The 12,274-nt window shown below is 54.5% G+C and overlaps 1 protein-coding gene across 1 annotated transcript in view; it reads right to left on the reverse strand.

Moving 5' to 3' along the window:
- CRHR2 (corticotropin releasing hormone receptor 2) overlaps window positions 1-11,399 on the reverse strand; it is a 33,200-nt gene extending 21,801 nt beyond the window's left edge. Inside the window, exons 1-2 of the mRNA XM_049893675.1 lie at window positions 11,138-11,399; window positions 10,851-10,976 (exon numbers count right to left, since the gene is read on the reverse strand). Of these exons, the coding sequence (XP_049749632.1) occupies window positions 10,851-10,976; window positions 11,138-11,240 (229 nt within the window). The 5' untranslated portion in view covers window positions 11,241-11,399. The remainder of the gene's footprint in view (window positions 1-10,850; window positions 10,977-11,137) is intronic.
- Window positions 11,400-12,274: the final 875 nt, after the last annotated feature.

A 12,274-nucleotide genomic window follows, 5' to 3' on the forward strand; every position in this document is an offset into this window, starting at 1 on the left:
GCAACGGGTTTGTTTGGTTTGGTTTTGGCAAGCCCAGAAGCTTTCAGCACCATGGACAGCAGAACAACACTGCTCCCAACCCCCACCATCTCCGCAGGCTGGGGACCTTGGACAGCTCCTAAGAATCAGCCCTTCTACCTGCATTCAGAATCCCTGAATGGCAAATGATTAACATGCTCTGCTGCTAGGCAAAAAAAAAAAAAAAAAAAAAAAATTTTTAAGAGGCTGGAAATTCAAATCCATGGAGGGGTGCCTTGGAAGAAAGGCCTGGTGATTTACTTCTGAAAAATCAGCCATTGAAAACCCTATGGAGCATAGTTCTTACTCTGACCCACAAGGGGTCATCAAGGAAAAAAAAAAAATAAAAACATCAAGGAGGTAAAGCTAATTCATGCCTCTCTTCAAGGCCCAGCTTCAGCCCCAGCTTCTCCAAGTGGATTCCATAATGGCTCCAACCCCCCTGGCCACTCCCCTCTGAGGGTTCACCTCCCTGAGGATCCAGCTGCTCACTCCCTGCTAGCTCGGGGTGTACTGGGGTTGTTCTCTCACTGACCCCTGAAAAGGAGACTTGTCTTCTCAACCAACCCAGGGGCTCCCTGGGACAGGAGTTTATTTCCTTCTGCCCGACAAGACTGAGCTCCCCCTCTCCTATGACCCTTTAGGAAGGGCTGCACAGAGCTACATACAAATGATTTGGGACAGCCCAAGGCTGATGCTGTTGTCTAGGTTACTGGGGAACTTGGAGTGAGGGTTAGAGGGTCAGTGTGGGCCAAGAGGACATAGTTTGCCACCTCAGATCCCAGGCTCCGCCAAGCTGCATGGCAAATGCAATACAGTCCCACAGACAAGAGGCATCCAGGGCCTCACATACACACACCATAGGTAGGCCGAGCCCCCTGACAGAGCTGCCAACATGGCAATCCAGCCCCACGTTGGGAAGGGGAGTCAGTCTAAAATAGCAAACCTGGGGTCAGTATCCTCCAAATTCCAGACAAAAAAGCCGACTATTCCAAGGAAAACACTTTGGAAACTCAGTCCGCAGGCATCCCCTTGGGATTTTAGGAGAGGAACGCAATTTTTTCCTCATTTGGTCTGGCAAGGCTCAAAGAGGGAGAGTGGCAGGTCCAGGGTCACCCAATAATCCCTCTCCTCTGGGACAGACTTCATGGGAGACCCAGGGACGGTGTTTCTGAAAGGGAAAGGTGCTCCAGGCTTCACTGTGTTCCAGCAGATGCAGCTATCTGTGCCGCCTCTGGAGAGCCTTACTCATAAGTCTGGGGTCCCTGGAACAGAAAACGCCTTACAGGGCAGACATCTCCACTTCAGTCACTTTCCTACCTTTCTCTGGAGTGGAGCTACTCCAGACCCAGTCATCTCCATCCTGTTTGGCTTGGAGCCTTGCTAGGAAAGCTCTGACTTTCACCTTAGGCCACCTTTTTTACCTTTTGTGGGGAAAAACCTCTCAGCCACAGCGGCCCCTTCCAGCCCAATCTCTTCTATCTCGACAGGGCAATGACACTATGGGGAATAACTAATTGCTTTTCACCTCCAGGTAAGAGACCATTTGGGTAAGCCGTGGCCAAGGCCAGATGATAAAAAAAAAAAAAAAAAAAAAAACTAGTGCCAAGGCCAGGTGATGGCAGGGGCAAAATCATGACATCCACAGAATTCCCCTGAACTTCCCAAACAAGGCTCATCTTCCTGCTTGGATGTTACGCCAGGCTAGCTAGGGCTGGCCAGCTCTGAGATCCAACTTGAACATTTCCTGTCTTGATCTGACTACAGCACATTGGTGGTGGTAGGGAGGGGGTGGTTGGTGATACCCACCCAAGATCAGACACAGCCTGACCCAGCAGGGATGCTGGGCCTAAAGATTTGGGAACCTGCCATCACTAAATCCAGTCCTGAGGTTGGGAAGGGCCTCCCCAGAGCCATGTGCTATGACAAGTGGCACAGGGGACGGGGAGCTTGTATTCCATTTCCTCAGCGTTGTGTGGACACTCCTCTCAGGGTCTCAACTGTCCACTATAGACCTCCAGAAACTTTCAGGTCTCTGTCCCCTAAAGACTTTTCCCTCATGATACCTCTCCATCCTTGAGTAGGCACAGCAGGGATAACCATCTATACTTACAGTAGACAGTGGGGAAACTGAGTGGTGGAGGCACTAAGCAGATGAATGGGGACCATGCTGGCCTGAGAAGAAGGGAAGGGGAGTGGCTGGACTCCAGCTCATTGTGTGAGATCAACGCCCTCCCCAGGAATGGGGCAGGTGGGAGGAGGCACCTACCCTGGGCTCCAGGCTTTATTGTGAAGGCTCCCTCCTTCCAGTCATCCCTAGCAACACTCAATGGGCTTGTCACCATGACACCAGCCCACAGATGGAGGCAGAGAGGAGAAGGTGAACAGGGGGACCCCTGAGGCAGATGCTGCTATGGAACTGAGGAGTGTCAAGGGAAGGGGGTGACTATAACTCATCAAGGTCACCCCCCACCTAGTGCAGAGGCACTGAGCCCCAAAGATGGGAAGACCTGTCCAAAGGGGAGACAAGCAGTCAGAGGCAAGACCAGCATTAGAACTGGCCCCCAACCCAGAGTTTCTATGAAGTCATGGGAGGATGACATCTCTGGTGGCAGAATCCTGTCTTCCCCTCAACACCAGTGGCATCCCACCCTGGGGCCAAGGGGCTGTTTCTCTCCAGAGACATTTGGGGACCAGACCCTCTCAATCTAGATAGACAGACTGCTTCCTCCCCAAGACACCATCCAGAGTCCAGAGGGCCACACCAACCCAGGACAAGGACAACCACCCTGGAGTGGGCAGTACTCTCCCATACTCAAGGACATGATTGCTCCACCTTCTGGACCCCAGACCACCTCCTAGGCCCCTCCTTTCCTGATCCCTTGCTGACAATGCCCCACTGTCCACAGGGAGCCCCAAGCAGTACTGTCTTACTGATCTTGACATGGCCCCATGAGGTCAGTATATTCCGTTCCCTTCACACAATAAAGAAACTGAGATTTCGAAGGCGAGGACCTGCTAGTCACTCAGTGTACCATGGCCAAGCCTAGATGTAGATCCAGCCCTCCTGAATCTGGGCTGTAGCTCCTTCCACTCTCCACCTCAACCACCCACCCATGCAGGTGCTGGGAAAGGAGCTACCTGCCAGATGGTGGGGCACCTGGTTTGAGGTTGGTGGTCAGCAGGGTCCAGATTACTATGCTTGGGCCCCAGCCAAGAAGGAGCCCTTAGGGGAGGTCCCTGAGGGTCACTTGGGGTGGGGATCTCCTCCTTCAATAATTCTTTAGGGCTTCAGACCCTGCTGTGGTTGCTGGGGCAGGGGGTGCACAGAGAGAGGGGTTCCAGCCTCTGATTTAGTCAGCAGGAGGGAGGAGAGGGGAGGGACAAGGTCAAAGTCTTCAGCCAGCACTGGATTTAGATTTAGGTGGTGGATCCTGAAAATCGAGCAGCGTCTTTCCAGAGTATTCTGGTCCTGCACCATGGGGCTATGGACAAGCAGCTGGGGGGAGGGGTGGTCTCTAAAACTAGCAGAATCAAGGCCTATGCTCTGGTGTTATGGATTGAACTGTGCCCCTCAAAAATGTGTGTCAACTTGGCTAGGCCGTGATTCCCAATATTGTGTGGTTGTCCACCATTTTGTGATCTGATGTGATTACCCTGTGTTTTGTAAATCCTAACCTCTATGATGTTAATGAGTCAGGATTAGAGGCAGTTACGTTAATGAGGCAGGATTAGGTTGTATTTTGAGTTAATTTCTTTTGAAATAGAGAAAAACCAATCAAGCGGAGGAGAGGGGTCTCCTACTACCAAGAAAGAAGAGCCAAGAATGGAGTGTGTACTTTGGACCTGGGGTCCTTGCACTGAGAAACTCCTAGACCAAGAGAAGACTGATGACAACGACCTTCCCTCCAGAGGTGACAGAGAAAAAGCCTTCCTCTGGAGCTGGTGCCCTGAATTTGGGCTTCTAGCCTCCTAGACTACAAGAGAATAAATTTCCGTCTTTTAAAGTCATCCACTTGTGGTATTTCTATTATAGCAGCACTAGATGACTAAGACACTTGGCCTGGTATCACCTTTACCCACCTCTCCTCTCCATCTCTGCTCCTACCCTCCTCCCATCTGACACATCACCGGCCCAATTTCTCAAGCTGTATTCAACACTTTCTCCCCAAAGTCTTCTCAGCTTTCCTTCCTCTTGGAGTTAAAGTCTCGCATGTGCTTCCACAGACTTGATTGTGCTATTTCACTTAAGTATCAGAAAGTTCTCTTTAAGACTCTGTCTCTCTGGAACAAGGCAGGCTCAGGTCGTAGCCCTCTCTGAGGGGGAAGGAGCGACACAACCACAAGCCCGATAAAAGGTAGGTCTGGGCAGGAGACGAGCAGTTACTTGGCTGGAGGATCCCTGGGGAGGAAGGGAGGGATAGGAGATCAGGGATGCTGCACCTTTGGTCCTCCCTGAGATAGAGGGGCCTAGGAGAGATGAACAGCAGAGACTCTGTCTTCACACTCCTCTGCCACCTAAGCCCCATGATGGAGCATGAAAAATGCCAGAGCAGGGGCCACGACCTCCCAGAGCCAGCTGAGGCTCCCTGTGGGATCTGGGCAGGCGTCTTTCCCTCTCTGGGCCACAGGCATTCCTCACCCATAAACAGCAAGGGCAGGGAGGGCTGGGCTCAGAGCACCAAAGGCCCTGCAGCTGGGCAGCTCTGGGTGTCTGATGGCCAGAGGGGTGCCCCATCTGCTCTGTCTCTCTTTCCTCCTTCTCCCAAAGCCCTGGGGTGGGCATGCCTCTCTCTTAGTAGGGAGAGTCCTCACACATGGTGTAACTAACTTCTGGCCCTTCAGCCTGAGGGCCCAGGGGGTCAGGGTGTAAGCAGAAATGGGGCCCAAGTCTCACTGGGAACTGAGACTGCAGACCTGAGTTTCTCGATCCACAGCTTCTACCTCTTCAAACCAGAGGGTAGGGTCTATTTGGGACCCTCCCTGAGGCTTGCACCCCTGCACCAGGCCTGTCCTCAACAAATGTGACACCCTCACTACTTCAAGACCTTCTGTGGCTATACCCACCACCTCCAGGAAGCCTTCCAGGAATGCTCCAGTGGACGCCAAGCCCTTCTCTGCAATCTCTGACTGTTGATTCAGTTAAGTGTGGTCATTAAGCAGCCTGGTGTTCCCTGAGGGTCTTTTGTCACCCCTGTCCCTTTGACAAAGGTCAGTACAGGCCACCCACTTGGGTTGCAAGGCTCCTTCAAGGCTGAAGAGGGGATTCCTGTACAACCAGGCAGACCCAGTGGGAAGACCTGTTCTGGCCTCAGGACCACCCAGCTATGTGTTTGCATTTTAACACAAATCAATGCTTCAGTATGTCTCTAGAATGGAACTCTGGGAAGCAGGGCCCCTGGCCCTCCCCATGGATGGGGGTCTGGTTAGGTGTGGGTGTCCCTTCTTTCCCCATCTCTGGCAGATGCCTCAGTAGAGATGAGCCCAGCCATTCCCAGTGGGACATGGTGGGAGCCCAAGATCAAGGTGGCTGAAGCTGAGGCCAAGCTGGGCTTGGTGACTCCGCAGAAGGAATCTGAGCCACATCCAGGAGGAAGGAGAGGACCCTCCTTTGGAGCCACAAAGCCCAGAGTAGGAGGGATAGGATGAGGGGTGGAGTAGGAAGAGACAGAGGACTGGGGAGAAGGAAGGAGAGAGAGAGGTGGGAGGAGACAGAGAGGAGAGTGGAAAGAGGGAAGAGAAAGGAGAAAGGAGGGGAGAGAAGGGAGGGAGAGAAAGGAGGAAGAGGGGAGAGGGAGAAAGAGGGGAGACAGATGGAAGAAAGGAGAGGGAGATGGGGAAGGCAAGCATAGACAGAAAGCAAGAGAGAAATTGAGAAAGACACAGAGACACAAAGTGACAGGAGAGGCAGAAAATACACAGAGATGGAGACAGGAAGACAGAGGCATGCAGTCACACAGAGAGAGAAACAGAAACAGAAACACACACACACACTCACAGGCTCAGAGGAGTCTGCAGATTGCTAGGAAGCAGGAAGAAATAGAGTATAGTGTCCTCTCTCAGGCCGAAACCACTGTGGGCTAATCCATTTTCCTTCTTACAAATAGGGAGACTAAGGCCCAGGAAGGGGAGGGATGAGGAGGGACTTGCCCCAGTTTATACTGTGTATGGACATTTTTTTTTTTTAATGGACATTTAGGATTCTTCTTGGCAGCCCAGGATTTGAACCTGCTTTCCATACGGGCTTGGGGAAACCTGGTAGGAGGCAGAGCCCACCTCTGTCCACAGAGTTGAAATACCAGAGCCTCACCTCCCAGGCTCCCTTGCAGCCAGTACCTGAGCAGGTGACCTAGCTCCCCAGCCCTCCCCCACCCCACCAGGACCACCTGCTCCAAGAGATGGAGACGGTAGAAAGCTTCTCCAGGGGCGACTGCAGGAAACCGAGGGCAGTGGTGGCAGCAGGGCTGTGGCTCATTAGGTGGCACGGGCAGGCCCAGCTCAGGGACAATGGCGGTTTCCTCACCTGACAGCTCTGCCCTGACTTCTTGGCTAGAAGCCCCAAGTCTGGCTCTCCAGCCTACCCAATAATAATTAAAACAAAAACAAGACCTCTTGCTGTCGAGTCGATTCAGACTTATAACAACCTTACAGGACAGAGTAGCACTGCCCCAGAGTGTTTCCAAGGAGTGGCTTGTGGATTTCAGGAGCCAAACTTTTGGTTAGCAGCCTAGCTCTTGGCACGGCACCAGTAGGGTTCTGCAGTAATTCTATAAGCTCCCCAGTATCCTTTTAACAAATCCCTGTTTCGCTTAACCCAGTCTGAATTGCTTACTAAGGAATGCCTGGGTTTGAATCCTTTTTCTGTTGCTTATGTGTTGCGTGACTTTGGAAAAGTTGCTTGACTTCCTTGGGCCTTGGTTTCCCGAGGTGCGATATGAGAATAATACTCTCTATTCCTCATTGGGCGGCTGTAAGGATTAAGTGAGCTAACAAATGTGAAACGGTAGTCCAGACCTGACGGAACCTCGGCCACTACGGTGGCAGCATGCTGGGTGGAGAGAGGACTGCAGGGGACTCGCACACACGAGAGTACAACCTGGCTCTGCACGGACTAGCATGTGCAATCATGGACAAGTTGCTTCCCTTCCCTTGGCGGTTGCTGCTTCTGGAAACAGTCTCTGGGTGAGACTAACCAGAGCCCTGGCCTGGCCTCCCAAACTTGTCCCTGTAGCTGTTACCTAACCATGCCTCATCTCCAGCCCGCGGTGCTCTCCTGGGCTGCTCTCTGCACAGCCAATAGCTTTCTGGATACCTCCAACTCAGACGTCCTTCCAGCACCTCAAATGCGACACCCCCCAACTATGCTCAGTATTTCCCCCCATACACCTGGCACCATCCCTCCTTCACCTTCCCCTCTCCTACCTGCACCTCATCAATTACAAATGCCTGTGCTCTCTTGTATCCATCCCCTCTCCTCTGGCCCCCCAGCCTTCAGCTCCTCTACTCTCAAGCTCCCCAGGCTTGCTCCTGCCCCTCAGGTGAAGCCCTCTGCAATGCCTGTGCCATCTGATCTTCACCTACCAGTCTGGTCTCATCTGTTTTTTTCTCCTACACCTGTGCTCCAAACGACTACTCACCAGTCCCAGGGCACGAAGCATGGTCCCATCTCCACGCCTTTGTCCACCCTATCCCCTCAGCCTGGAATGCCTTCCCTATACGCATTCATCTGCTAAAATCTAATCTGTCCCCCAAAGCCCAGCTCTGAGCACTAAGTCCTCTCTGACCCTTCGTGGTGGAGGCATGAGTCTTCTTTCTGTCCCTCTAGGCTCTCCTCACAAACTGATGTTTCCCTCATGGAGGCAGTACTGCCCAGTGGCTAAGCGCGAGGACTGTGGACTGCCTGCCCTGGCCCCCACCAGTTGCCATTGAGTTGACTCTGACTCCTGGCAACTCCGTGGGTGTCGGAGTAGAACTGCGCTCCATGGGCTTTTCCATGGCTGAGTTTTCAGAAGTAGATGACCAGGTCTTTCTCCTGAGGTGCCTCTGGGTGGATTCAAACCTCCAACCTTTTGGTTAGCAGCTGGGAGGGTTAATCATTTGTACCATCCAGGGACTCCTGCACTGGCCCCCAGGAGCTGATTATATCTGGGAACAAGTTACTTCATGTCTCCGAGCCTCAGTTTTCTCATTTGCAATAAAAGCAGGACCTATCTCAGGGGGCTGCAGGACGGTGGGGATGGCAGGGGTCACGTATGTAAAGCTCTCTGTGGTATCTGGCACCTGGAAAGTGATCAACATTTGGTTGCTTTGTGGTATATTCTCAGCCATCTCTCCGTTCAGCCGAGTTGATGAAAGATTGCGGGACTAAAGCCTAAGCTGCTATCCTCACTGGAGCTATCCTCAGCCTCAAAGGAAGGAGGTCCCAGTGGGGTTTTGGCAGTAGCTTAACAAAACTTGGGCAGCTCCAACTGTTCGTTCTTCTCTCCTGGCTTTTCATGGGAGCTATTCTCCTCACTGCATCTGTTTTTCTGAAAGAAAAGATCCCATTGAAAAGGCAAACAGAGAAAGAGGAAGCAGCCACAGGAGACGGGGCGGAGGGAAATCAATCACTTTATTGCCATTGCCATTAGCTGCCTTTGCTCTTCCCACCTCGGCTGATGTCCTCCCCGCCCTCCCTGGAAGCCCCAGGTACTAGTTAATGGCAGTGCTCCCCCCACTCCCCACTGCTCCTCCTGCTCCCCAGCAATTAGTGCGGGCAGCACTTTGGTCCAAAAGAAGAAAATGGCTCATTAGATAAAACCCAAAACAATCAAACCTGTTGCCATCAAGTTGATTCCAACTCATAGCAATATGAGTTCATTAGCTATCAGGGACTAATTGGTGCTACATTTGCCAACCTCAGTGGAGCTCCGGCTTTTTTTCCCCAGCTTCTCCTTTGATGTGAGCAGCCTGGGATGAGCTCCAGCACCTCCTTTAGGAAGCCTTCCCTGCGTTCTCCCCCTCCCCTTGGCCCCATTTCCACAGTCCCCTGCTCTCTCCATGAGGACATTTATCACTACTTTTTTTTTTGTCTGTTGTGCCGTGAGTGAGGGGCTTGATACCAATGCACTGGCTGGCACACAGGAGGTGCTCAATAAATTGAATAAATGCTGTGCTTAGTTCTGCCATAAAGAAGAAGAGCCCCAGGCCCTGCCCTTGGGGGGCTCCAGGCTGGTTGGGAAGAACAGAGGACAGCCCAGCTCTGGGTAAAAGCCAGGGCTGGGAAGCAGAGTCCCTCAGGTTCGCAGGCTGTGGGGGTGAGATGCACCCCTAGTCCTTCCTGGATGACCCTCTCCACCCCACTGCTCCCTGCATGACCCTCAGTCTTTGGCCCCATCTGAATCAGGGACCCTGATCCCTGCCGCCGCGTACTGCTCACAGAATCCTGGAAATACAGTTTCATAATCTCAGTCTGGGAAGGGGCATGAAGTCAGCCCCTCTCCTTGCACACCTCCTGGGTCTAGAACCTCACTTCCTTCCAGCAAGGTGTTTTAATCACGGATGGGAATCATGTCCTCAGATTCTTTCTCCATGGCCCCACCTTCTATTAGGACCCCTTCTATTAGGAGCACCCATGGCCTTAGATTCCTCAGGGCACAGCTGCTCCCCAGACCACCAGAGCCCCCCGCTGGCTCAGCCAGGGAATGCCGCTTGGCATCACATGCAGACGGTGCTGTGGCCCTCTAACCAGTTGGGAAAGGCATGTGTGTGTGTATGTAGGTGCGTGTGCCTGTGTGTATGTGTATGTGAAATGCGGCGGTATTGAGGGGGAGCTGGGCCACTGTTCAGACACAAACACTCAAAGGGGTTGCTAGGCTGTTTCCAGGATGAGGGGCTTCAAACAAGCAGGCCTCCCTACAAGGTCTAGGGAGTCACTGCTGGTGCACTGGGCTGGAGATGTGAGGGGCATTCAGGGTGGGCCCACAGCCTCACGCAGACACTGACAGCACAAAGATGCCCCCACCTGGCCCTAATGGGCCCTCCACAGGTCACAGACACAGGTGCCCACCACACACACCCCAGACCCAGAGCTGGTATGAACAACCTCATTTGGATGCTGTGTAGCCTTCCCCAGGGAGAGAGAGCCAGTCTCTGATTCGGAAGGGAGGAGGGAAGGCACAGGCTGTTCTTCCTGGGAGGTGGGGGGTGGTCCTGATTGAGATACCACGCACTACCTGGGGTGCAAGGAGTAATGCTGCCCACAGGCCCCTGACTCACAGCCCAGCCCGCCAGTTCTGGGACATCACATCCGGTCAGGGAAGGGGTGGCACCCCACACCTTGTGGCGTTGCAGCCTCTATGCCCAGCACCCCCTCTCCCGCCCTCAACAAATGCGCTAATCTCATCCTTCTCTCCTCGCTCCTCTCTCCTGTAGTGGTCTGATTACCACTCTCACCTTGGGGGTTGGAGAGCCAGCCTGTACGCCGGCTCCTAGGGGAGACGTTGCGGCAACAAAGAAGTGACCCCCCCCCCCAATGGTGGAACTTCAGATGCTCGGACTATACAACGTGGGAAAGAGGTTTGCCCTCAAAGAGGAGGCAGTATTTCCTTCTCCCCTTTCTCGGCTCTCACTGCACGGAACTCGGAAGAACAAACTACTGCCTTACTGAGATCTAAGCTACTGTGAGGATGGGGGAGAGGGAGCGACCCCCTAAGGGTTCTTAAAGCCAGCGATGTGACAGGGCACCAGGACCCTCAGCAGGTCTCCGACGCTGGGTCCGGAACCCTCCCCACTCCCTAAACCGCTTGGGCGGCCAGCGCAGGGCCCACAGCGGTGGGCCCAGGGGCACTCACGGGTCGTGTTGTACTTGACGCCGTTGAAGTACTCGGGGCACGGCCTCTCCACCAGGGCTCCGGCCGCGCTCCGGGGCCAGCACGTCCCAATCTGATCCAAGGTTGTGTTGCAGTAGGAGTAGGGATCTGGCGACAGGAAAGAGCGGCGTTGAGTTCAGAAGGGTCGTGGGGAGCAACGGGTGCCGCGGAACGCAAGGCGCGGGGCGGTGGGAGCGCGGGTCCTTGCGCGCACCGAGCGCGCCAGGGAAGGAGACCACGCCACTGGAATCTACCAGCCTTCTGCCTACCCTCGGGGTCCAGGGGCAGCCCCCAGCCGTCCAAGAGCAGCTCTTCGGCCAGTGCCAAGCTGCAGTTCGCCTCCAGCAGGCTCTGAAGCAGTGCCGCTTCCATCGCGCCCCGGACCAGCGAGCGGAGAGAGCGTGTGAATGCGCGCCTCACGAGGCTGCCACGGTATGGGTGCTAGAGTGAGCCGCGGGGAGAGCGCGGGGCCCTGGTCCCTGTCCTCTCAGCCCGGACCTGCCGGGTAGCCTCCCAGCGCCGCGCCCGCTCTCCCGGATCAGCCAAGTCAAGACCTTCACCGAGAGGAGCTGCGGAGCCCACGGAGCTGCAGTTCCACCCGCTCTGCAGCGGCCAATGACCGCGTCAGGGGGCGGGGCCGGACGGCTCCCCTGGTGGGGCCCAGCCTCCAGCCCCTAGCACCCGGGCCTTGCCCGGCGTCGGTCTTTTCCGGCCCCGGCTCTCTTCTACCCGCAAGGACCAGAGGGCGGCGGTGCAGATGGAGAGCGTGGGTCTGGGGTGGCCGAATGCCCCATTCTAGGATCTCAGGCCCCGGGGCAGCAGGTGACAGCAAAGCCCGCCCGTCCCCCGCCAGAGGAACTCATGCGGTCCGCCTAACTGAGAGACAAGCTGCCTGCGCTCAACTCCAACCAGAGCTGGGCAACTCTCCGCCTGATTTCTTCTTCCTGAGTGAGGACAATGGAGAGGGCCATGGACAGAGAGTCCGCGTGCAGATCCGCGCTCTGGAAAAGCCCCCCTGGCCTGTGGGAAGGAAACAGGCTGGAGGGACCTGGAGGATAAAAGCTGGCAGGCCACCTGACGAGACAATGAGATAAAGTGGCCTGAATGGGGCATACCATGCCCAGGCAGTGGGAGCTGGGATGGAGAGAAGCCCATGTTTGGAGAGAGATTTCGGGAGGGAGAACTAGACGTGGTGAGGAGAGACTGAAGTGAGGATTAGGTTGGGTGGCTTTGAGCAGGGACCAGGAGGCAAGGATAACACCAGGTGTCTGCTTGGGTGAAAGGGGTGGCTAGTGATTAACGCTACTATTTAATGGGATGGGGGAATCTAAGAGAGAAACTGGCTGAAGTTATCCAGCAGCCTTCCAGAGTCCAAGTCTGGGATGGTGGAATCTAAGAGAGAAACT

The sequence above is a fragment of the Elephas maximus genome, chromosome 8, assembly GCF_024166365.1.
Source record: "Elephas maximus indicus isolate mEleMax1 chromosome 8, mEleMax1 primary haplotype, whole genome shotgun sequence".
NCBI classification, from domain to species: Eukaryota; Metazoa; Chordata; class Mammalia; order Proboscidea; family Elephantidae; genus Elephas; species Elephas maximus.